General features: G+C 42.1%; 1 protein-coding gene across 5 annotated transcripts in view; it reads right to left on the minus strand.

The window, feature by feature from the left end:
* Positions 1-25,477, minus strand: part of MARCHF8 (membrane associated ring-CH-type finger 8) — a 79,637-nt gene that overhangs the window by 50,057 nt on the left and 4,103 nt on the right. For 4 of the 5 annotated variants that reach the window (XM_015866819.2, XM_015866818.2, XM_015866820.2 and 1 more), the window contains exon 2: positions 10,140-10,318. In XM_015866819.2, coding sequence (XP_015722305.1) covers positions 10,140-10,235 — 96 coding nt within the window. In that variant the 5' untranslated portion in view covers positions 10,236-10,318. Of the gene's footprint in view, positions 1-10,139; positions 10,319-21,899; positions 22,123-22,937; positions 23,135-25,477 lie in introns of those variants that run through there. The other variant, XM_032445406.1, reaches the window with a different exon arrangement.

Here is a 25,477-nt window from a genome sequence, read left to right on the forward strand (position 1 = left end):
AGAGAAAGAGGCACCAACAACCAGCTGCTGGGAGCTGAAGCCAGACAAACTCAGAATTAAAAACACAGAAAATAGAAGTCAGGTGTGGTTTCTGTAAACTAAGGCTGGTTGGCATGGAAACAAACTATCAACCAAACGAGAACATCTACCCCTTGTCTTCAGCTCAAGGCTGGAGATTTGGCTACAGTGTGTCTTGTGCAGTTATGGACAGAGGTCAGGGCAAATCCAATGTGACCATCCCTCCTGGACATCAACATCACAAACTTCAAAGGAGCACAAAAATAAAAGAAGGCATTCTCAGTCTAACTAATGGGAAAGGGTTTGGGGGTGGAAGGTCCTGCAGACTTCAGTTTAAAGGACAATCAGCCTTTCACTATTAACGCCTACAAATACATGTATATACTTTTATTTTATATAGCTATGCGCCACTTTACCTAGTAAAAATTTCATACAACAAAACAATCTGTACTCCAGCAAGTCCCTCCCTCTTCTGTGTGTGACAACTTATGTCATCATTATGTGAAAACCAAGATTCTTTACAGGGTGACTTGAAGCAATGTAAGCACAACAGTCAAGGTTTTTATATTGATCACAGAACAGAACCAGTTCTGTACTGAGAGAGGGTATTTTATATTAGTTTAAGCACAACACAGCATTGGAAGTACCCAGGCTCTAATTTGCAAACATTTCCATGAACACTTCCTTTTTAAGTGCTTAACTTAAATAGCTACAGTTTAAAGCTTATAGGTACTCAGTAGCTGTGCTTCCCTTTTCCCAAGGGCTCTAACCTTGGTGTCTAAGAGCAGAATATCCTGTTTAGAGGGGACTCTTCCACATTTCTGCCTGTGGATGTTTCAGTTGCTCAAGTGGCTCTACTGTACGTGATGCTTGTAGGCAGCCAAAGGAAAAGTTACACTGCAGCATTTCATGTGGAAAGAATCTATTTAACTGCTGTTATATTAACCAGCTCAGAGAAATTAAGATGCAAAAATTAGTGAATGTTTCACTTGGTTGCATACAGGCCTGCCTTGCAACCTTTACCCAAATAATGTGCTCACTGCCATCTGCACTACAATAAACATAACTAAAGAGGACTGGGGAGGGTGGAGAGAAAAGGGGGAGGGGAGAAACGCCCCTACCATTGCATATTCTTTGAGTCAACCAAATGGTTCCAATGTTGTGAATAAAATCTAAAGCCAAAAAACATATACATAAGCTACTTGCTGAGGGAAATGTACACTGCTTTATTCAAACTGATCAATCCAGAAACCACCTCCTCTCACATCTACTGCTTGAGAATAATGACTAGAAATATACAGGCAGACAATTACCAGAAAAAACTTTAAAACTGATGTGGGTTTTGTGCATCCAGTCAGTCCTTCTCTGAAGCCTTCAAGTCAGGGAAAGCCAGTAATCTATGATAAAAGGCTGTTCCTTCACTGCTTTCAAGAAGAAAAAAAAAATAAGAAAATCAATTAATCACTTGCCATTCAAGAAAAAAAAAAAAAAAAAAAAAAAAAAAAAAGTCAGATGCAGCCCCCACACTTTCAAACTGTCTTTTTCGGGGCTCCTGTCTCCGGTTCTGAAGAAAAGGATAATCTCATAAACAATTCAATGCCAATCTGTAATTCTGAACAACATATGGTTGTGACATTTAAAGTACAGTACAGGAGGATGAAATAAAAGCTAAATATACACACACACACACTAGTCACTTCCCTGGACTATATAGTCAAATCTGACATCAACACATGCAGGAGTAGTAAGATAAAACTTGCCCTGTGTGACTCCATGAGGCCTCAGAGGATTGCAGACATGCCCATTTACATCAGGCCTGGAAGGGCAACATTGAACTGGGGGACCTACAACTTCCTCTCTCCCTACTACAATCCAAATGCTAGAAAATACAACTAAGGTATGTACTGGCCTCTGGTTTCCTACTACAATCCAAATGCTAGAAAATACAACTAAGGTATGTACTGGCCTCTGGTTTCTCGCAAGCATCTTTAACCACTGTTTAAGGGAGGTTAACATCCTCCCACAGAAGAGTACAAGTCTGGTGTGGGAAATACCTTACAACAGATCACATTTGGCAGCCAGCTCTGAAAGGATTCCTGTTACTGGCTGAAAAGCTCTCCTGAAATAGCATGAAAGCACAGAATGCCATTATTTTAAGTCATCTATTATTTTCGTAGTAACTAGAGAGGAAAGACTACTACACTGGCTCTGAAAATCACTGAAGAAATAACCTGATTCCACACAGATTTGTAGTATAACATGGTCAAGCTTTTAATGTCCACTTTTGCCAGCTCTTCAGAAATGAATCAATTAGTGCAATGATTCATACAAAGCTCCGCTATCATAGAAAAGGTCCAACTACTTCGCTGCAAAAAAAGATTTCTATGACTAATGTAAGGTCAAGGAAAAGATGTCCAAACCTGAGCACCAGCATACATACAATCACTGAATCATTAAGGTTGGGAAAGACCTCCAAGATCATTTAGTCCAATCATCAACCCACCCCAAACATGCCCACTAACCGTGTTCCTCAGTGCCACATCTCCACATTTCTTGAACACCTCCAGGGATGCTGACTTCACCATTCTTCTCCCCAGGCAGTTTATTCTAATATTTGACCATGCTTGGAGAAGAAATTCTTCTAAAAATTCAACCTAAACATTCCCTGGCACAACTTGTACCACACACGTTGCGTCCCTGAAGAATGCACTGGGAGCACACACAGTGTGCACATAGCAAAAGAACAAGGCCAAGTTCTGCAGGTTTGAGGACAATCCTCTCCATGACCCACAAAGCCACCTGCTGTCAGGTTCACAAGGAATATGATACATCCCACAATAAGGAATATGAAAAAAGAATACAAAAAGGTCACTCCCACTCATTTTCTTAAGCATGAAGTGCACTCATTTATAAAAGTAGGGAATTGGGTAAATAAATATCAACAAGTACATGATCACATTCTTCCTTTTATTTTTGAAAATAGCAGAAATCAGTTCTCAACTTATTGAAAATGAAGTTGTGAATTCCAGTCACTAACCTCATCAAAAAGCATTTGGGATTGATCAGTCATTAGACTTGTGGGCGTCATGAAATCTCCATAAATTACTGTCTAAAACAGCAGCAAAATAAACCAGCAAAGAGAAGATCAGAGGCAGACGAGTAACCACCACTTCTGGGGCCAAGAGAAGCTGAATGGGTCCCAAAGGTGGATTTTGTTTCTAGGTATGAGGACTACCGACTCAGAAGGTTGTAGTCTGAAGTGCTTAAGTTTTTGCAGTGAGCAGAGAAGCAATTTCTAAAGAACACAAAGCCCTCCTCCCTTGTCAGCAAGATTTCTTCATAAACAGTGTAACGGCTATGAAAAATTACCTAAATTCAGAGATGCCCATCTAAGGCTACATACACCTTTTCAGAAAATGGAGGAAAGGAGTATAATGGAAAATCAGCAACTTGAATGTCAAACACAGCTTTGAGAAATCTGAGGTACAGATACTGTAAGGATGCTACGCCACTACATTCCCCCCTCACAGAATTTTTGGTCTTTCTTCTTAACAGAGAAAAAAAAAAAGTCCCCAAACAACACAAAACTCAACCAAGGAAAGAAATGAAGACACTCACTGTGCATCAATGCATGAGGCTTAGCATGAAGGAGAAAAAAATATATAGCCCTGCACTCCTGGTCTCTCTTTCATTTACAGAAATTACCTTTAATTAACAAAGCTTTAAATATCAGTTTACAGGAATCCTGATAGCATCACTTTGAAGAAATAGTAAGGCCACTGGATGACAGAAATCCCTGAAAAGTATGATTAGAACCTTGACCCATGTCTTTGTGGAGCCACAGGGATTTCAGTGTCACTCCACTCTGACACAGACATTGATATGCAGAAACTGCTCAGTGTGGGATCCTGACTGACACTCTATTCTTAGAAAGCAAACAAGCATGCATGGTTTTGCCAGGAAAGAAAAATGCCAGGATCACAAAACAGGAACACACCTACAAACCACAAAGGAAATGCACTCAGCTATCACACAGTTAAGCAGTGCCAGCACTTCTTTCATAAAATTTTGTTTTTCTAAGAATTATGCTCAGCTTGTTCTCATGAGCTGCTAATGAAAACTAGACAGTTTGTGTTAATACCAGAGAGGTGGTTTAAGGATTCAGGTTAATGCAACAGCTATGGATCATAATAATTAACCACCGTTTTCTGGTGCTGAGACTCCAAAGAAAGAAGTCCACATATTCCACTGCTGTATCAACTGCTGTTAGCTTCTACTAACTAATATCTACTGCATTTTTAAAATTTAGGGTTTTCTCCTCTTCTCCTTCAAATCCCTTTCAGAAAGCACTTTCATAATTCATCTCCACTCAGAAGCCACCTGCTCCTCTCCTCACACACACATGCTGCACACACTCCAAGACAAACACAACAGAGAATCAAATGGTGTGATCTGACTTTCTTTGTTACAACTGCTCTGTCAGGAGCAGCTCCCTCCACTTCCTATTTCCTCTCTTCCTCCTCTGCCACCAGTGTTTCTGGGAAACAACGCATTCCTGTGTTCAGCTTCCAAGAGCAGGGAGAGGACAAGCTTCTCAGCTTGCATTTGACACAAGAAGAGCAGAGAACATTCACGCGGATCAGGGAAGGTCACAGTCAAAATGGGTCCCTCAGAGGATCTGGTGACAAATGCTTCTGGCTCCTCATCTTTTGTGTGTAGACCTGAAACCCTTTCAAGGCTTCAGTCAGTACTGCCACTTTGACAGATGGAAGAAAGAGAGCATCAGCACTAAAGGGACTTGCCCAATACTATCCAGTGGGCAGGAAGAGACAAATCCCAAATTCCAGACCAGCAGTTTAATCCAGACAAGGCTGCGCTCAGTACATTTGTCAGACATCCAGGTGGCATGCTGGAGAGGGAGGTCAGCAGTGCTCTTGCCAACATCGTGTGGGAGAACAGAAAGAAGCCCTGAAGCTGGGCAAATGACAACAGTGCTATGTGCCCACTGGGAGCGCAGGAGATATGCCTCAGGTCAACAGACACCAAGGTGCCTGTGATAGTGAAGAGATACACAGCAACCTGACATCTGCAGGGCTTGGCTGCAATGAGAGCTAAGACATCATGACAAACACAAGGTCTCTCCTAATAACCAAGGGGGGAGATCACAAGGAGGGTGGTGCTGAAGCACGGGCAAGTGCAGCCCTGGAGGAAAGGGAGGGATCTGGTGTCAAGCAACTTCTCAAGCAGTTTTCCTGTAGTGGTCCTCATTAGACTGTTTACCTGCTGAAGCTAATCTACTCCTATGTAAACACACACTAAGATGTCAGAAGTCAGTACAGAAATCAGCCAAGAAAACCTTGCTCTCAGCATGTAAACGTCACTGCAGGGCTACAATTCTGAAGGCTGTTAAGACTGCCTGTCATCCAGGGTGTTCTCAGTGTTCCTACCTGGTCACAGACAATGGGAGAAGAAGCATTTTCCCTGCAGCTCCTCCAATGTGCTTCTGTAGCCTGTTCTGTCAACAAAAATTTGTCAAATTGCTACTTTTTAAAAAGCAGGAAGGGTGATATCAGCTTTTTCCGAGAAGCACTTTATGAGCCAGTGAAAAACACAGTAGGTAAAAGCCAAAGTTCATATTGTCAGGAAAGGATTTTGCAATTCCTATTTTGTGGCCAAGCCTATAAGAAGTACAGCTTAATGAGACATCTGCTTCCCACAGAATAGTTACAGGATACTTAGACAAAAATTCTTCCGTAGTTAACCAGTTTCTATACAAAGTGAATTTAATATAGGAAAATGCCAGGCAGTGTTAATATAGTACATAGCCACACACAAACACATAAATCTCAGTATAAAGATAATAAGGGGAGAAACTCTCAGAGGAGTTGGCTTAACGGCTGGTTTGGTTCAATGGACAAGCAAAGCCACATACGCTGCCTTACAAATGCACAAGAAATTCAATCAAGTTCAGCCAGTCAGAGCCCACAGACACAGCTCAAAGTCCAAAAAGTGGACTGAAGAGGTCAGAGAGTGCTTCTGTACCTGAAGAACAATGTAATGGCTCTCATGGCATTACACTGGGTTCAACAATACAATGCATTCACCGTTATATTACATTACCAATCTGTGATTAAAAATTCTTGCAAATGCATCTGTTGTTTTTTTCTTCTGTCCTGCTTTTCCAGTAAGACGTAGCTTGTATGAGTTAATAGACTATGGTATCTTTCCTGTTACAGAATGCAAGAGATCTCTAAGAAGGCAGAAGTTTAGCAAGATGCAGCACAATGTACTTCTTTCACCACAATTTCATCCAGACAAATCAGGTAGTCACAGCACCTCCAAGACAGCACACGAAGATGTACAAGATTGTTACAAAATCTCTGCTGAGCACATAGCAGCCAATAATTACTTAACAGCACTTACAGACAAGAAGGCAGTTGCTCTAGAACAGAGGGCAAAAGAGTTTCAGCCAGTGAAATAAACTGATATTTAAATTTGACAGGAACATGTATCTGTTTTTGCAATATATGATCTTTTCTACATGCTCTTTGAGAGGAACTCAGTATCACTTCCCACATCCAGGCCATGGAGTGCCCAAAGTGGTTTGCACCAGCATCCCATGATCTCCCATTCACACTTGATCAGCCCATCCATGATCTGCCTATGAGATCTGCAGAGATCACAGCACAGGCCACAGTATAGAAGTTACTCATATGTTTTCAGAAGGGCAGTGTAAAAGTTTTGGTTAGAGAGCTTCACTTACCATACTGACTTTTACAAACCACCTGTAGGGCACAAGCCTCTCAAACAAGCAATATCCTGCCACAGAATGACATCAGAACAACACCTTAACCACATGCCAGCATCACTGCCTCATTTCCACTTCAAGTGCTGAGGGCTGTCTGTTGGATATGTTAGGAAACATCACTATCAGCGGGATAGCCACCAAAGGGGCAGAATCTGTTGCACTTCACAAACAATAGAGCGACTCTCCCTTAAGGCAGGTAAGTATGAGGCTATTCCTAGTAAAGGATAAGTAAGAAGCTAATGATGGTTATTAATAGCTCTTAAAGCTAACAGTTCATCTGAGTTAAATGCAAGAGTAATAATTCCTTTATGACCTTCCCCATTTTTACTCTTAGAATGGACAAAGTTTCATTGAAGATTGTTGGTAACCACAGTTTCCAACTATTTCAAACCTTGAAAATCACACTAACCTGAATGAGGATCTACCAGGCTCCACAATTAAACATCATTCTAATCATCACTTCTGAGGACTAAAACAGAAATGGCAGGCAGGTGTTGTGCACCTTACCACCTTTTCAAACGCAGTAGGATTTCTGCCACAGACTTCCACATGTACTGAACCTAAATGAGACATGCCCAAGGACTACAGATTATCTGCTTTGATAAATTGTTGTGTAATAATGGTGGTACGGATTTCTTGCTGTTTTTCACAGTTAGTCCCAAACCACTAGTCCAGAAAACTTGTTCTTGTAGCAAGGAAAACCATTACTAAAACCAGTCAAGCCTTAACTTGAAATATCAAAGCTACATCTTGATCAGAAGCAAGAAAGAACGCAAATAGAAATCTGAACTATTCAGCTGGACAAAATTCTCTCTGTACTTATAAACATAATGTGGAAAATTAAACATCTGTATTCACGAAAGATAGGAGAATGTGAAATAAAACATCATCCTTCTGGGGAAGAAATCAAAAACTAACTTTCCTCAGACTGACAAAGTTCCCTCTCTAGGCACGTGGGTGCTTCACTTTTTGCTACTGTGCTTCTTGAGCTCTTTCTCTGAACGGCTAATGCAGGTACAGACAAGCTAATGGTCTAGTTTGAAATATCAAGTTCCCAAAGGAAAAGTAAACCAAAACAAGAATAAAAGTAAGCCAAACTTTGATCTGTTAGCTGACATTCAACTTTCATACACTTTGGTTTTAGCCAAGTTTGGTAATAAACAAGACAGATGTGTACAGAGTCAACTCAGTCTACAAAGCACACACCTGGAGATGCCCTCCGTCTAAGAACCTGCTATTATACAGTAAACCTCCATATTATCTTTTAAAAGGTAATATTGACTGTGATTGCAATTTGGGGTTTGTTTGATTTTGTTCAGATTGGCAAGTGGCTTTGCACTATTCAAAACTTTCTAAGACCACAGTGTACACAATGGCCTGAGGCACTTACTGCTATTAGAAGTAAGGAACACTTTATTATAGAGTAAAGGAAAGGAAAGAAAATTGAGGTACTTAAATCAAACCGTAAAATGCTTCACTCGCTTCTAAAAATCCATTACATATTTTTGTAGAAATCCATGCAAGAATGGTGTCCAGGCCAGTCACAACACAGAGAAGTAACTGCAAGCCGTGTTGCATAATGGAAAGTTACACTACTGAAAGAGAGGAGCTCTGGAGTTTCACCTAATTTGTACAGAACGTACAAAACTGCAGTGCAAATGCTTTCTTTCTTAGTTTTACCTGGTGTCTCTCTGGAACTGCAGATGTTATCCAAGGCAGGAAAACCATCTGCCACCGCTAAGCAAATTTTCTCAATAGAGAACTGTACTTTTTATCTTGCAGGGATATCTACCTCATACACAGCACGGGTGGTCTGAAATGATTGAAAATACAGTGGTGATGTTCTATAATTTCTTACTCTTGCACCCTGTATCTGAAGGTGCTGTGTCAGAAACAAAAGAGAAGGTTTAGAAAGAGACTTGGGACTCTCTCTTCTGAGCTCAGTGCATGGTCAAACAGTTACCACAGGTCATTCTAATCTGATCGGCCTTCTTATTCACATGACCTAACTGGAGAGTAGCCAATTCAGAGAACCATCATGTATTTACAGGGGAACTGCTTCATGCTCTCTCAGAGCACAGTGTTTTTTATGGGAGGAGACCAAAAGAAGCAACACAAAAGTCCTCTTACCCAGAGAGCTGCCCAGAGCATTCATGGACTGCTGTTACTTACCGTAGGTTAGGAAGCGAGAGATTCTGGCGGACTCCTGAGACAAGATGCCTCAATGACTTAAAGCACCTCAACTGTGAAGACAACTTCTTGCCTGGTTCTGGCAACCAAAACTAGTGCCAAGTCAATCTACCTGGATTCAGGAATCCAGGAAATTAATTACTGGTTTAAGAATGTGAAGGACTACAATCCATTTTAAGATTTTTAATGAGATAAAGACTCCAAAAACACAACCATGAGACAATAGATTTTTTGCTGACAAACCACAAAATTATGTAGGAACTGTCTGGTCAGCTGATGGGTGAAAGGGCTTCTCAGAGCAGAATTTCCTAACACATCAGAAACAACATTTTTTCTTAAAATTCTACCTAAAGTTAGTCTCAGTGAATCCCTTCCTATAACATGACAGTGCCTTTGTGGTCCCTTATACTTCAGCTGTGCCCAATCTGTAAGAGCACTGCTCTGCGTCTCCTGAGAATCTGACCACTGCTGAATACATACTCCTAGTTTACAGAACAAGCCTGCCCTTGCAGTTGCTCCACAATGTGAATGTTCTTTTGAACTGCTCTTGTACTAGGGTAAAGCTGTAAGAACATTAAATGGTTTCTGTGGAACTGGCAGATAATGCAAAATTCCATGCAGCTTTAGCATACACTAAAACATGACACACACAAAGACATTTGGCTTGAACAGAGACACAGCCCAGAGTCTAAATAAGGTTGATACTCAAACATCATAAACATTATGTCCTTAATAATAAGCAGCTTATTAAATTCTCTTAACCTTGCAACCATTAGATACTTCAGATTTTTGCATTCCGTTTCTCATTAGTATCAGAAGGCCACCGAAAACTTCACTCACATGTTTGCTCCCAAATAAGGAATACAAATCTTATCTTTAGGAAAATACACCTGCTACAGCTTTAATGACAATGTATTTTGCAGCCATCTACTTTGAAATGGCAAATATTGGAATGCTAATTAGAAATAATTAGGTTAACATTCATTAATTCATTAACATTGCTCTTAAAGAAGCAATTTTGCAAGGAGTTGGGTTTTTGGATCAGAATCACATCTGATTTGTTATTCCCTATCTTTTTATCTTCAGATAACTTTCCATGAAAATAGAATTTATCTGTCATTACCTGTTCTTCTTTGTCTTTGGTCTTGCTCCTGGGGACTCTGGAAGAGGTAACATCCTGAGCTGGAATGACAGAGATTTGATGCAGTGGCATGTTCATCACACCGCCTTGTTTGGTCCTATCACTTACAGGAAGGAGTCTTGAAGGCAGTGCTCATTCAGTGCCATTGTCAGGCCTTGCACCTAAAAAAAAAATTAAAAGTAAATAAAAAAAACCACGAAATATTTTGAAATGCAATTATTTCCAAAACTAAGCCATCAGTTAGACCAAGGTGCACCTCTTGCCTTCTCTCTGCCTTCTGAACAAGAAAGAGTTCTGGTTGGGTGAAAAAAGACACAGAACTTTTCAAAAGCTACAGCCAGAAAGGCCAGAGCACAGTTATGCAAATAAATAAGTAAGTTATCAACAGTTTGGGAAGTGGTCCAAGAGCAGGACACAGGGCAGGGCTCGTGCTTGAGACTGTGTGGGTAGAGAGGAGTAGGTGGATGAGCAGCTCTTCATGCTGAGCAGCAGGAGTGCTGCATGAGGTGCAGAGAGCGAGGCTGGTGCAAGGAGTTTCTTACACTGCCTCAGATACAGTCCCCAGTCTGGCTGAGTGCTGTGTGTTTTTAACCACTGCATTTGGCTCCAATAATTAATCCAAACGTGTACCAACAATAGAAAGACACATCATGCGAGCTTTTCCTTTCTTAAAGCAACTAGAGAGCATTATAATCAAAATCCCTTGCTGGGAATCAGGAATTCACCGGGCTACACACAATTTATGCTTCTGCATTACACATAGAAAAGACAGTAATAGACGTAAATTTGCCAAATTTGGCAACTAATCTGAAAGAGGGGCATAATTAGCCATACCTGCTATTAGATTAAAAGCTTTTTGAAACGTGTACGTTCATGGAGCATTTAGTAGGAACATAACCCCGTTGCAAATTAGACACAATCAATTGTGTTTAAGGAAATGATTAGAGAGGAATTACCACAGTGGAGACAAAGTGAGGCAACTGGATGAAGCATTGTTCTTACGTTTCCATAACATTCCACTTTTTGATTCGTTTTTTAATCTGCCAGAAAACAAGGAATAGATAGATGTCCTATATATTACACTGCTTAACAGTTTGGAAGTGGTATAACCCAGCACTCCATACCCTTAGCACATACGGCATATGTTGCTTCTTGAATATTTAATTAATTGGAAGTTATAAAGATAGGTCGAGTTTCCCAGGTTGATTATACAAAAGATACTGGTGTGGTCCTATTTCTACCAGGCTCCACAGGAGCGCTGCGGGATCTTTGACTGCTTTTGATTAAACAGGGGAAAAAAAACCAAACCACAACACGCTAATCCCAAGACATTTTATGCAGGGAATGATGGCTCAGTATCCGCTTTCTAGTGAGTGGGAAAAGAGTTGTCAGAGGTCATACAGCACATCATGGGCAAAAACAAAACCACAGGCAAAGCCTTCTGCTTCCCAAGGTTGCTGGATGTCCATTAGAGTGATCAACCAAATTCAAGAGTGTTGCTGACACCTAGTCAGGATTTATATTGCTTTCATTAGTGCCAAGACAACATACCGTAAGGCAACACCTCCGTAACTTCTAAACATACTGATCTTAAAAAAAAAAAAATATCTGTAAGTGTGAACAAGCAACAGCAAGGACACTTCCTTATTGAAGGACAGAGGCAAACATGGGACTTACCAGCACTACTGAAATGCAACTCTAGCACAAAGAGAAAGAACCCTGAACTTCTCCAAGTCCTCCACACCCATTTAGCTTCATCATCTAAAGGAGCCAAGCTGTAAATGCCGTAAGAGAGATAAGCATAGGCTGAGACCGGAATAGCAAACTGCAATAAACAAAGCAGGAATGAAAGGTTTTTTCCCAAGAAAACATAAACGAAATCCAGGGATCGTCAAGCTCCAATGAAACTGTCAGGTAATATGTCCTGTACTACTGTCAGCAACAGCTGAGCCAAGGGGTGTGGAAACAGTGCCCAGTCTGCAGCCCTCAAAATGGATTGTGGTCTTGCAGACAAGGACATTTTACTGCTGTAAGGAGAGCAAGGAAATTTAGTAGAAAACACAGCTAAAATCCCTCTGATACCAACAAACAAATCAGACCAGTTTTTCTGCAGGTATTTTACGGGTAGTATGTTAGAATCCTCTGAAAGATATAATCCAATTAGATATTCAAAGACGATGTAAAACAGCCTTCCTCTGATAGAGCAGCTGGGTAGACACTCAATAAAGCCTGCCTTTGTTCAATAGCAGCTTAGGAAAAGCTCTAACCTTACCCCAGATGCTACACCGTATGCCTCCAGCATGGAAGGACCCTAACAACCACACACTCGAGGCCTGCCAGTCCCAACCTGAAGCACCTCAGCTCCACGGCACTAATTAAAGGATAAAGTTACACAAGTCAACCATCTGCAGTGCCAAGCGCATACTGACAAGGATGCCAGAAAAGCAGTGCCTGTCTGTAAAAAGCTAATTGCGACAAGCTCTGTGAGACTTTTTCCACAGCTGAATTAACACTGTGGGCTCCACGGTGAGTTCAGCATGTGACAATCATAGGATGTCTTGGGTTGGAAGGGACCTCAGTGATCCATCAAGCTCCATTTCCCCCGCCACAGGCAAGGCTGCAGATCTCTATACCTAATACCAGGCTGCTCAGGGCTCCATCCAACCTCACCTTGAACACCTCCAGGGACAGGAAGAATAAAGACATAAGAAAGCTGCAAACACATCAAATCAGGGGCCTGCCAGAAGGGTCTCCCAGCAGGCAATGCTAAGGCAAGCAGACAACTCTAGGTTCTCCCTACTCAGGATTTGTAACCACCAATTATAGTGCATAGCTAGAGGTGTAAGGCTTCCCTTGAACAAAGTGAGCAATCCTAACACCAAAGCACCTCTTCCCATTGAAACAACAGCTGAACACACCCTGAAGGCAGCAAATAGCTCGATTTCCTCCTACTTATCCCCCTGAATACTGCATCCCCTGACAGCAACAGAAAATCAGATTCCTTTGGGTCATCAGCATTGAGTACACGACAGACTCACCACAGCAAAAGTAGCTGGGGGACTATTTGCAATCCCATTTCCATCACCCACCCAACCAGGCCTCACAGAGGAAACCAGGGCACATGTCAGCCTCGAGGGGAACCTAATACTCTGTGAACTGCTGGCCTGCTCCATGAGATGTTCTACTGGAAGGACCAAGGCACAGGAAGGCATGCTGCTGTCTCAACCTGCCACTTACTGCAGCTTTTCTGTCCATCATGTGTTCTAAAATACAGGCTAAACAAAGATTCAGATCTAGAGATCTAGATCAAAGAGAGATCTAGGTCTAGATCTAGACAGGGCAAGTGAACACAAATAATAGTTTCCTGTCTGTAGTTTGATATCCAAAGGAATCTAAAAATATGGATTATGAACTGCAGATCTTATTAGCTTATTTAAACTTCAAAGTTTACCATATTCTCATTTTACATAGCATGTGGTGGAGAAGTCCAGCAGAAGCTCTTGAGCTGTTGTGGCACTGGCTGCAGACACAGATAGGCTGCACCAAAAGGAAAGCATCCTATGGATGTATGGATGTGCAAGCACATACTTTGCATTGCTCAAAGGAGAAAAAATAGACAAATATCTCAGCTGTTTCCCTATTTAAAGAATAGAGCCCCTGGATTATAAAAGAATCTGCCACCATGTGCGTGAAAGATAAACCTTGTAACCTGTGGCATAAGCAAGAGGATAGCTGCTAACACGAGAACTGGAACAAATTTCACCTGAGAGTTATTCCTGTCTGCCTCGAGGTTTCTTACACTTCTCTTCAATTCCGTTAGTTCCAATTGATGACAGTGAGATGTAACACATAGGTCAATCTTCTGGGGGATGTGCAAGTTAAAAATAAAGACACAAATCACTGCAGTCCAGATAATCCATTCACTGCAGTGCTATACAATGCCACAAATACCCTGCAGTGGAGCTGATGGAATGGTGGAGCTCAGGGCATGCACCAGCTGCAGGGTGGGAACTGCTGCCCTGAAGGCTGGTAGAACACTGCTGTGAGTGCCTGCTGTGAACTCCCCCCTACACAGCATGAAACCCAACCCAAACAGGAATAGAAACCCTCTGAAAAACACACTGCTCAAAGATGGTGTACTGCTTATTTTCCCTAAGTGAGACTCAGAATAATCTATTAATGCAGCTTTAGAATTTGTTTTTCTGCTGGAGGCCTTAATGTGAAGTCTCAAAGTCTCATGAGCATAAAAATCTCTTTCATGTGTGTGCATGTGTGTGTTCAAATTTAGAAGAAGCACCCATGCAGTACCCAGCAAATGTGTGCACCTTTCTTGCTTACCTGTCCTGACATTCTGTGGCCTATACATATGCTATAATATGCTACTTTCTGTACGCTACATATTCCATATTTGCAAATATCTCCAATCCTATTAGCTTGTGCAGGCTCCAGTTTGAAGCTTTTATTTATTTTATTTTGAGCTTGTCAGGACTCCTCCCCTACTAATGTAGCTTACATAATTCTTTCCTAGAGATGACAGATGTGCATTTTCAAAAAGCGGATCCTGCATCTGTGCTTCATTTTGTTTTACTGAAGCTTAATCAGTACTTTGTTAACAGCACCATTTAAGAGATGTCATCAAGGCTTATGCACTTCACATGCATTTGTTAACTTGTCAAATCTAATCAAGAAAGCTAAAGTTGAGAATGGAGAGAAACTGACACTACTTTCCCTACAGAACCTTTAGCATTTCAGGGTTAGTTCAATGTCAAAAGTGAAAAGAACCCTTACACTAAGACCTTGCTCTACACAGATCTAATTCTGAATTACTGCTATTTACAGCTATGCCTATGTACATATATCTTGCAACATTTACTAACTCTGCTGCAACTTCTCACTTTATTATCTCAGTTCCTCCTTTCTTCCACCTGCAAGTGTACTAAAAATAATGAGCCTCAAAACAAAAATATTTTTCTTCTAATTTCTTTTTTAAAATCATGTTGTTGCTTAGCTGAAAAGGAAGATTTAGCAAGGGGACAAGAGATCCTTTTGCATATCCCAGATGTTCCTTTAGAAAGCTTCTCAAGACACAGGAACATACAGCTGCAGATTACACACGGCAAAAAGAAAGAGGGGTGTCTGCCAGCTCTGGCTGCCTCCTCTCTAAATACAAATACGATTGTTTCTACAAACATTTCTGCCTAATGGAAATAGACAAGAAAGCTGTTAAATTGCAGGATCAGTAAATAATGGTCCCAGAGCTCTTATCAATCCCTTCTCTTGTTTTCAGTGGAAGATGAGCATGATTTGCACCTCAGAAACAGAGGTTATTGCAGGGACAGTCTCTGACTACAACAAGAAAAAAGATGCAGAGGTAAAGCTGAAGTTCCATTCTCCTTTTGCTGAGAACCCTTGAGGGTGAGGGGACTGAGAGGGCAACAGCCAGGGCTGCTGTGCTCTAGGTCGGCAAGCAGTGATCTCTGCTCAGCTGCAGTTCACAGCCATTTATACTGGGAGTGTTAATTCTTGTAGTGCCCAAGCTATCAGCATTTCACCTCACCCCTTTACGTTAAGCACATCTTCCTGCCCGGGGGTGCTTCCCAACAGAACAGGTCTGGCACGTGGATCATGCAGCAATCTGCAAGTCTCCATGGCTCTGCTCCAGGCAGGATGCAGTATCACAGCACACACAGGGCTTGCCTTGTTATCACTGCTGGCCACGATCCCCTTAACTCCCACACAGTAACCAGAAGTTGGCTTTCTGAAAAATTCATGTCCTTCTCTAGAGCAGACGTTCCTCCCTCTGAATCAGCACTGAATCCACACTTCAGAAACAAATTCAGATCCCATGGCTCAAACTAATATTTTCTTTATTATAGGAATGACTACTTCTTCATAATATTCAGTCTGATAACAACACGCAACAGCACCACATCTATTCCTGCAGGTACTGAAAAATACAAACACACATACAGACCAGTGAGAGACATCTGCGCCAAAATACCTTTGCAAATATGACTGACGTAAGGCAAGACCTATAACTTGTGATCATCTCCATTCTCTACCATAATCATTTTAAGGTTCAAGAATCTCAGTTCTGATATTAAGGGGAAAATTGCCCTGTATCTTTATCTTCAAAATAATAAAGACTATTAAAAACAAATGCATACATTTACTTGCAGACAAAGAAAGCCTGTGTTTCTCAAGCAGTGTAAATATTTACAACACAAGATAGCAAAGAAACAAAACAATTTCATTATTGTTCAATGAGGACATTGCTCACATTTTGTATTATACATGGATAACAATGATGTATTTCTAGGAAAATCCTGTGCTACATCACTTATTTTCCAGTACATCAGAGGATAACATTTGTGAAAGCTATTATGAACAACAGGCGCCTAAGCAACGTTTTTCACTATTGTTTAATTGCTGCTAGGCAAACCATTCCTCCTAAGCCAGAGTGAAAAGAACATAGTATTTACTAAACGATTCTGTGTTTTGAAGATGTATGAAATCACTGCCTCTTTGTCCCTGTGTGAATAAGAAATTTCCAAATTGATGCACATCAGAATGTATTTCTTTTGAATGATTCATGGGTTAAATAACTTAAGCCTGTAAATAAAGAATTACAACATATCTTTACTCTGGAAATCTTAAAAAGAAATCCAGATTTCTGCATCACTGTGACATACTGTTAAGCTCCTTCTAAGGAAATAGCTAAAAACTACATTCCTTAGAACTTGCACAAAGCAGAAATTAGAGAGCTCCAAACCAGACTCTTCAAAAGCTCAAGTGCACAGCAAGAAGGTCAATGTACCAAGCATTCTCTACTTGATTCTTCTACAAACGTGTTTGACACTAAGTTCTGTTTTCAACCACGTTCTCCCACGTTTAGAAATAACCTGACCTGCTGATGCAAAAATAGCTACCTGAAGTCCCTGAATTTAAGAGAGTTAAACTGTAAATAAATCTTAAATCCAGGGGAATACTACATACAGGTCATTGAACTGCAACAGCTTTCAGTGAGAGCTTTTTATTGCAAATGTAGACACCTTATGCCTGAACATTTTATGGTTTTTTCGGTCTTTTTCCTTCTCTATACATTAGCTGACACCAAACAAGAGCTTCCTTTTTCAGGGGGAAGACCAGCATTGCCACCTGCACAAGAGCTCGTGCTTTAGAAAGGATAACAAACTGTGGGATCCACTGCCCCACATGCACAAGTGCTCATCTTTTCTCCCCCTAAATATCAGCACTAAAGAGGTGTCCTCACCAGCTGGGGTTCAGAAAGTCAAAGTGTTTAAGTTCTTCACCTGACCCTTCTGTGCAATGGAAGGATAGCAGTACTTCCCTTTGCCCACTTTCCATCTGCTTCACACACACAGATAACTTCTGTGGTGCTGGCACTGCTCCTTACTGTAGCAATACACTGTATCTGGTACCACCATGATCCCAGGCACTGCAGTCAGACCGGTGATAACAGCAGAACAGGTGTTAATCACTCCTCAGGTTCACACCTGCATAGTCACAGTCACCAGATCCTTGATTTGACAGACCAGCTAGAGAAACAAATACAGCATTTACCATTAATTTCAATGTGACAGTTGTACTATGAAGGGTATATTTAGGTTAGATACAAGGTTGTTTACAGTGAGGACGGTAAGACACTGGAACAGGTTGCCCACAGATGTGGTTAGGTGCCCCATCCCTGGGGACTTTCAAGATGAAGCTCAATCAGGCTCTAAGCAACTGGATCAATCTGTGCATATCCCCATTAGTTGCAGGGGAGCTGGACTAGATGATCTTTAAAGGTACCTTCCAACTCTAAGGATTCTCTGATTCTCTAAGAACCCCAGTGTAATAGCATTATCACTAAATAGCAAAGCTGTGTGAAGCACACAGAGAGGGTCCGGGTCTGAACAGAATTAATTTCCCTCCAGCACCAGAACAAGATGGTCTCTCCCAGCCACAACCCTGTCACAGCGCATTCAGTAACATTAAAAAGGCTGCATGTTCTCTTCTTATCTCAAGTGTCCCTGGTGCAGTTTAAAGACCAGGCAGCCAATTTCAGCAGGCTGACAAACAGCCAGGCTTCCCATGCCCCAGCTCCCCATGCAACACAGGGCTGACACCAACACGCACTGGCAGCACCGAAGTGTCAGCAAAAACAGTTTCCTTTCATTAGCCAGTTATTTCATGTAAGTGTGCTGCAAGGCGTGTGTTGAGTCTGCACATCCTCCCCCATAGCTCCACTCTGCCACCAGAAAAGAAGGAGCTGGCATCACTGAGCCCCCATACAAGGCACTCCTTGCCATGTTCTATAAAAGCCCATTCATCCCCACTGGACCTAAAATAGCCTCTTGATGCGATCATGAGCTGAATACACGACTGTGGATTCCTTTCTTACACTTACAAGAAACCAAGTGTCCACTGGTTCCTGCTTCCTCACCCTCTGCCCTTGTTCTTTGTTCTGCAATCAAGTGTTGACCCTTTCTGTCCCATTCCATATTAGATCCTTTACTTCTTCAAAACAACATCTTACAAGAATTTTGGAGAAACACTATGAAACTCCACCTATGCACTTACATGTTCTGCATGCAGTCCTATGAAAAACGTATTGCAGCTGTCTATCACCAGCATTAAAACAGCATTTCTAAAGCCTATGAACTACAGGCAGCTGCAGCAGGCTGAAAAGCCTAAACCAAGTGTCCAGGTAAACAGAAACAATGCATGTTTGTAAGAATTACACAGATTTGTTTCCTGCAGCTTGGGTGACTCACAACACACCATTGCCATTTAAATGGCTTCTTGTTTTTCCTCCAGAAGATGCTCAAAGCAATTTTCAGGTGTCCAGCAAAGGTGGTGAGAAGCTTAGGCCATTAGAGAGCAACGGATTGTCACACAAAACAAGGTTACTACCAGCTTTCTTCTGAGCTAGGCCAGTGAGCGGGTTCCTGAGTATACGCATAGGGTAAGCAAAGTCGATATGGGAAGTTGTCCATACAGGGAAATGTTTAAAATAAATTCAGGATCATGACCACATCACCATTATCAATCAACATGTCACATCTTCCAACCTTATCACATTTATAAGTGGCTTTTCTGTCTTCTTCCCTAATGGATGTGCTTTCCTTTAAATTAGTTTAGACAGGAGCCAGCATGATGAGCCAAGTGTGCTGAATACAGCCCATGTAATTCTGGTGCACATGAGCACTATTTTAAAATCTGAAACACTAATGATGACAAGAACTAGAAGGAACTACTGTTTCTATCAGGTATTGGTTGAAATGGAAGACAAGAAGGAAAAGGTCATTTATTTTTTTTAGCTGAAATGACATTAATACTGGAAGAAAGTAAACTGTTGGAAAGAGGAGAATATTGAACCTGATGAGGTCAAACAAAGAGTAGGTAAGATATTACTACAGAATCATAATACAAATGTCTGCTGAACTAGCATGATAGAGAAATAAGGGCATCTTTCTTTATCAAAAAAGCATGCCGACAAAACAGCACCCTGCAGCATCTGGCTGGGGAAAAGCTTCAGCAGGAGCTCAGGGTAAAGCCAGTGCCATCACTCTGAGGTAGTCTCCCCCCAGAATGCCTCCTCCAAACACCAACTCTCCTAACTGGCAAATCAGAGATTTCACTTCAAATCTCTGACCTTGCCCTAACTGCAGATTACAAATTAGAATACTTCTCCAATTAGAGATTGAGTGTGGAATTAGAAGGTGGGTTATTTTTAGCAGCCATCTGATTGAGCCAGTGCCACCGAGTTATAAGTGAGTCACTGCCTTTCTTAGAACTATGTTTTAGGCACCAACTTCCAATGCAACATTTAGTATCTCTTCAAAAGCCATCATCTATCAGTCATCTTTGCCGGGAACACAGAAGAGGGAAAGCAGCTATCACTCAGCCCAGAAGAGACTTCTTAAGAGCTGCAGGATTCTCGTGCAAAGCCTAGAAGGAACTGCAAGGAGAGATAAAGATGTCTAGGAAAGGCACAGCTATCTTCACACAGCAGCAAAGGCAGCTACACACTGAGCAACTTGTCCCTCTGACAGCTGCCATGCCGCAGTGGCATATTCTATACAGAGCATCTCAGGAGGCCCAGCAGCAGCACACTGCACTGTGTCATTGCTCACCAGGCTAAAGCATGACTTGGCCTCCCAGAGATTTTCCTCCCTTTTTTTGGCACATCCTAGTGAAGGAAGAAGAAAGCACACTAAGGGCTCATCTCAGAAGCTCACCAGCTCTGCCCTGGCTCCCAGGGACTGCTGAGGGCAAACCACATATGGGAGAGGCTGGTCTGTACCTCTGCGTGTCCATGGTGTGGCCTTAGTGGGATGTGATGCATTGTCACGCTGCTTTCCATTCCCCCCCTCTGCTGACACAAACCACTCTCAGACTTGAAACTCAATGGCTTCCTCATCTTATTAAATTCCCTATTGTAACTCAGATGTCTCTTATGGACATTAGTTAGATTACATCAATCACAAGGAGCATCCATGAGGCTCACAGGATAAGGCTCAAAGGAAGACAGAGTTGGATGATCAGCGTGGGGTTTTCTTCCCTTCTTTACAAAAATTAATGTCAGTTACAACCAAGTGAACAGGGATAAATATACTGCTCGCAGGGTCTTGTGGAAAGCATGATAATACTGAAGTACCAAGGTACAACTGGCAAACACACCTTCCCTGAACAAAGTGACTGCCCTAGTGTAGAGCCATACCTGCAGCCTCCCACAAGCAGAAGGCACAGCCCATTAAGAGAGGTTCTGCCAGACCCACACGGGATTTGAGCTTACATTGAGCTATGGAGGACCTGAAAAGTCAGCAGGCAGGAGCCAACCAGCAGGATGCCCTCTGGCATCACAGGCTCACCAAGTCCAAGTGAAGCACCCGTAACATTGCAATGTGAAAATGCAGATGGGAAAACTTCCCAGTGGGCATTCAGAGATGGCACGTGTCCCAGGTGACAAGTAGAACTCAAATACACAGAGAAAGCAGGCAACCATAATAAATGTCTAACACACACAACAGGAGACCGCAGACAAGAGACACATTCATGATGGATGTTCTTGTCTAAAGAACTGGTCCTTACTCTGTTCCTTGTGCTCAGACTCTCAAACAGCTGTACTGCACAATGCTGTGCTTGCTTCTTGCCAGGGTATCAATGAATGAAGATTTCTTATTCCTTTCTCTTAATGCTGTACTTGGAGAAACTAATATCTACACCACTGATGAACAAAAGCCTATGCCTGATGCAAATACAAGCGTCTCAGGGTCCCCAAAATACCACACGCTGACAATGGGGGACTCAGATCCCAGGAAGAAGGGAACCAATAAAAGACTGCATAGCATACATCAGCATACACCATGTACCATGAGCATCTGAGAAGCAATGCTACTGAGGAGTAAAAAGCAAGAGGCACTCAGGCAACCCTGGTAAATGGCATAGAGCTCCGGCAGGGCTGATTCCTGTGGCTTTGAACATGGAGCTTTGAAGATGCAGCTCTAGTCTTTCACTTGCACACTGTCTACTTAGAAGCAAAGCTATGTATCTCCTTTTTAAAAAAGTAACTGGATGGATCATGAAAGGTGAAAGAAGAATAATTTTGAACTTCCAGCCATTTGATAACTACAGTGGGGTCTTGCAAACCTCACTTGCATAGAAACTTGCCTGGAAAACACCACACTGCAGTTCTCCTTCCCTCCCAGAAGGATATGTAAAAAAACATCTCACCTTTAAAATGCCTCAGAGCTGCAGAGCTCTTCAGGTGTAGCAGAGCATGGCTCTTTCTCACCCTCCTGTCAAAGCATGTAGCAGCTTGTACAGAACAACACAGAGCCCATTCAAGCCTTGAAGTTTTATAATGAAAGCAACTCGGTGAATGTTTTCACAACACTTGAAAGACTTAACTCCAGGGGTCTCGCTTAGAGGTTATCCTTCCCTTTCAGGGCTGAGCCTAGGACAAAGGGTACAAAATAGCTGAACACCATCATCACGTGAATCACAGAAATAAAATACACTTCTCATGCTGAACAGCAATTACACAGAGTTTTCACACCCCAAAGCAGAGATATTTCGACAATACAACATTAACACACTGCATAAGGACACCAATCCTTTCAGAGGGCTGAAATCTGATCTCTTTTATTGGCTTCTGCTTTATTATATCAGGAGCAAAGTTAAACCCCCGTTTCAATTTTTTTAATCAAATATGCTTCTTTTTTCTTGTTACCTCTCAAGATTGAGCCAGCCTGACAAGCCTCCTGTAATTTTACAACTGAACCTCTCCTCCTTCCACCCCCTTATGTTATCAAACATTAATTTTGTGAAGAGGCTGCTGCATAGCGCCAATTCTAATTCAGCAGCAGTTCTTAAGCTTTTCCCCCAAGCTTTCTAAACACCTTGCAAAGAAAGGCGGCCATCCAACGGGCAGAAGGATTGGCACACTGATAGCTTGCATTCTGGTGTCCTGCGGTTGCAGCATGCCAAGTGTCACCCACTCACGTGGGCTGTCTTGTGTCTAAAAAAGTGCTATCTATCTCTGTGAGCTTTGGCACAGGGTGAGGCTGCAGCTCTTGGCCGTGACATTGCAGCTTACTTTCCCTTCCTCCTGTGACGCCAGCTGTTTCGGCAAATATCTGACATTTGGCCATCAGGTTCAGAAGTTACTAGCAGTGTGATTGCATAAGCACATTTCCTACCAGAAAGTGGGCTGAAATCCAGTCATTAAAAAAACCCCAAGAGCTTTACAGTAGGCAGGCTAGATGATACCTGAGCTGGCAGAGACGTACGGTAGGCACAGGTGAGGTGGCCTGAAGTAGAAAATACAGGCTGAAAGCAGGAACGACACTCAAATTTCCTGTATCTTGCAATAAACCTTTAGCTGCAAAGTGAACTTCCTTCTTCCTTAGAGAGCTGTGCAGACTTATGTTCTCTTTGCAGCAAGACACCATTTAGTTGTGCACGCATTTATGCTGTTTGGAACAAGAAAATCCTCTCATTGTGAGTTTATTTTCAGTATCAAAGAACAGCAGTTCCTCTGTAAGTTTGTAGTCTACTCATTTTATTATATATTACATGTGTGTATGAATGCACATACACATATACACACTTGTGCACACTAAAGCAGTTTGAATATAAATGACTGGTTACAGGCTGAGCTAGAGGAAACTCATTGACAGCAAGAGTCCTTTTGAGTTCTGGCACCTCCAGCTGAGATCCGGCAGGCAGGTTCTACACAAAAATGACCCCAAAGCTATGATGATGATAATCACACTTAAATGGACAACACTTTGGATGCAGATCTACAGGGAAAACTCATTTCACTTAACTGAAAGGAAGGAAAAACCAAAAACTTCTGATAACCCTCCCAGGCTTTTCCCACATATATTCTGCACTCTGTTGTCACATACCATAAACTATGACCTTGCACTTCTCACATTGCTCTGATATGTCAGACTTTACTGGGCTCATTAAGAACAGAATAGCCACTGCCAACTTTCACTTTCTATCATAACAGAGTTCATCAATCTGTCCAGTGTAAGTCCCTTAAGAGCAGTCTGCTGAAGGCGGCCGTGGGAGAGAACAGCACAAAATGACACTCAGAGAAGGCATGATGGGGCATCTGCAAGAGCCCCACGCTATAACAAGGCCCACAGTATGAAAGCACGGCAGAGCAATATGGTCCATGACTTCATGTTCCACGCTATCCACCCATCTTCCCATATTATGTAACACAAGTATGTCACATTTTTCATTAGCCTTCCTCTTCTGACCAATGCATTTGCAGTTACAAGAGATTATAACAAGGATTGGCCTAATAGTGAATCATCCTCAGTAGCACACTGTGCTTTTACAACTAGAAATAGAGGGATCAAAGAGATTAATCCTCTGTCCTGGATGACATGAGGAGCCAGTGGCAGTGAAAGCAAATATAAACAGTCACACGAGGTCCCTCGTCCCACCACAGCCCCCTGGGCTCTGAAGGAGGTGCTGTCAGCAGGAGATGCTTTTCAAAGTCATTGAGAATGACATTAAAGACAGGAATCCATGCAGCTATCAGGACAAGAGGCACTGTCATTAACAGTTCATGCAGCAACACCTCCCCACAGGAAGGTAGAGGCCAGGTTCATGCCCGCTGCCACGTGAAGCTCTCTACCATACTGAGAGTTATCTGAACATTTCCTCATTGTTTAATTGGTGATACAAAACAATTTGTACATGGGGAACCTGTTGCTTCCCAATATATTGATATCATTCAAATGGCCCTCTAAAGGCAAAATTCTTCTGTCAAAAAGTAAACCCATCAAGAAGGGAACCATGAGTGTGGATCCCCACTACTGCACACATTGTTAGGTAATAGGAGACTGGAACCCAAAACCCAGCTCTGAACAGCGGCACATCCCCATCTTCAAGCTACACTGACGGCACAGAGCTATTAGCAGAGAATGAGTCAGAGTGACAAATTATTCTGGTCATTAGAACCAGCAAATCAGACCCAGGGGAAGCCTATCTGCCTGTTAAGAAATGCCATCTTTATTCTTACAGGTACTCTTCTCCGCTGTACATGTAATAAAGCAGAACTGAAAAGCTTGTTGATAACAAAGTAGGTGAGAAGAAGGGAAGCTGCAAGTATTGGTTTGCTTTGCTAAAAAGTAGCAACATTGTGTGTAACCTTGTATCCATGTACACACCTCTGGTCTGTCACCAGCTTCCCTTCCTCTCTGAGCCTTATCTGACCTCCTTGATTCAAAGAGAAGTGGTTCCTGTCTTACATTCAGAACAGGGCAGAAGGCGAACTACCTGCTTGGGGAAGAACAGCTGGGAATGTTTCGTTCCTTGAAACGAACCTCTTATCCTTCGCAGTGTGCAAACTGAGAAGCTTAGTGAAGCCACAGCCAAAGCTGGGGGGAAAGCTGCCCTCGGCCATTCTCAGTCATCTGTTAAATGAGATTCCTAAATTCAATTCCTCATATTAAAAAGAAAACTGGCACAGCTGTCCATGAGCAGCCCCACCTGCATGCTGGGCTGCTGACATGCATCTGCCCTCCTGGTGCCCTTTAAGGACAGAAACTCTGGGGGCAGATATCAAGGTATACAGAACTGAAGCTCAGGAGTTATCCACCACAATATACACAACCTTTATGTTCTGTACCAATTCTATCCACTTGCAAGGTATAAAACTGATATCCTTTAATGAGCCTTGAGTAGTAAAATGCTCATCTTTATAGTTGACTGTGCATCTCATTTCATGAAGAAGAAAAAAAAAACAAGTAGGAAAAGCTCAGCCACAGTTTCTAGAATGTTAATAT

The sequence above is a fragment of the Coturnix japonica genome, chromosome 6 (assembly GCF_001577835.2).
Source record: "Coturnix japonica isolate 7356 chromosome 6, Coturnix japonica 2.1, whole genome shotgun sequence".
In the NCBI taxonomy this organism is placed as follows: Eukaryota; Metazoa; Chordata; class Aves; order Galliformes; family Phasianidae; genus Coturnix; species Coturnix japonica.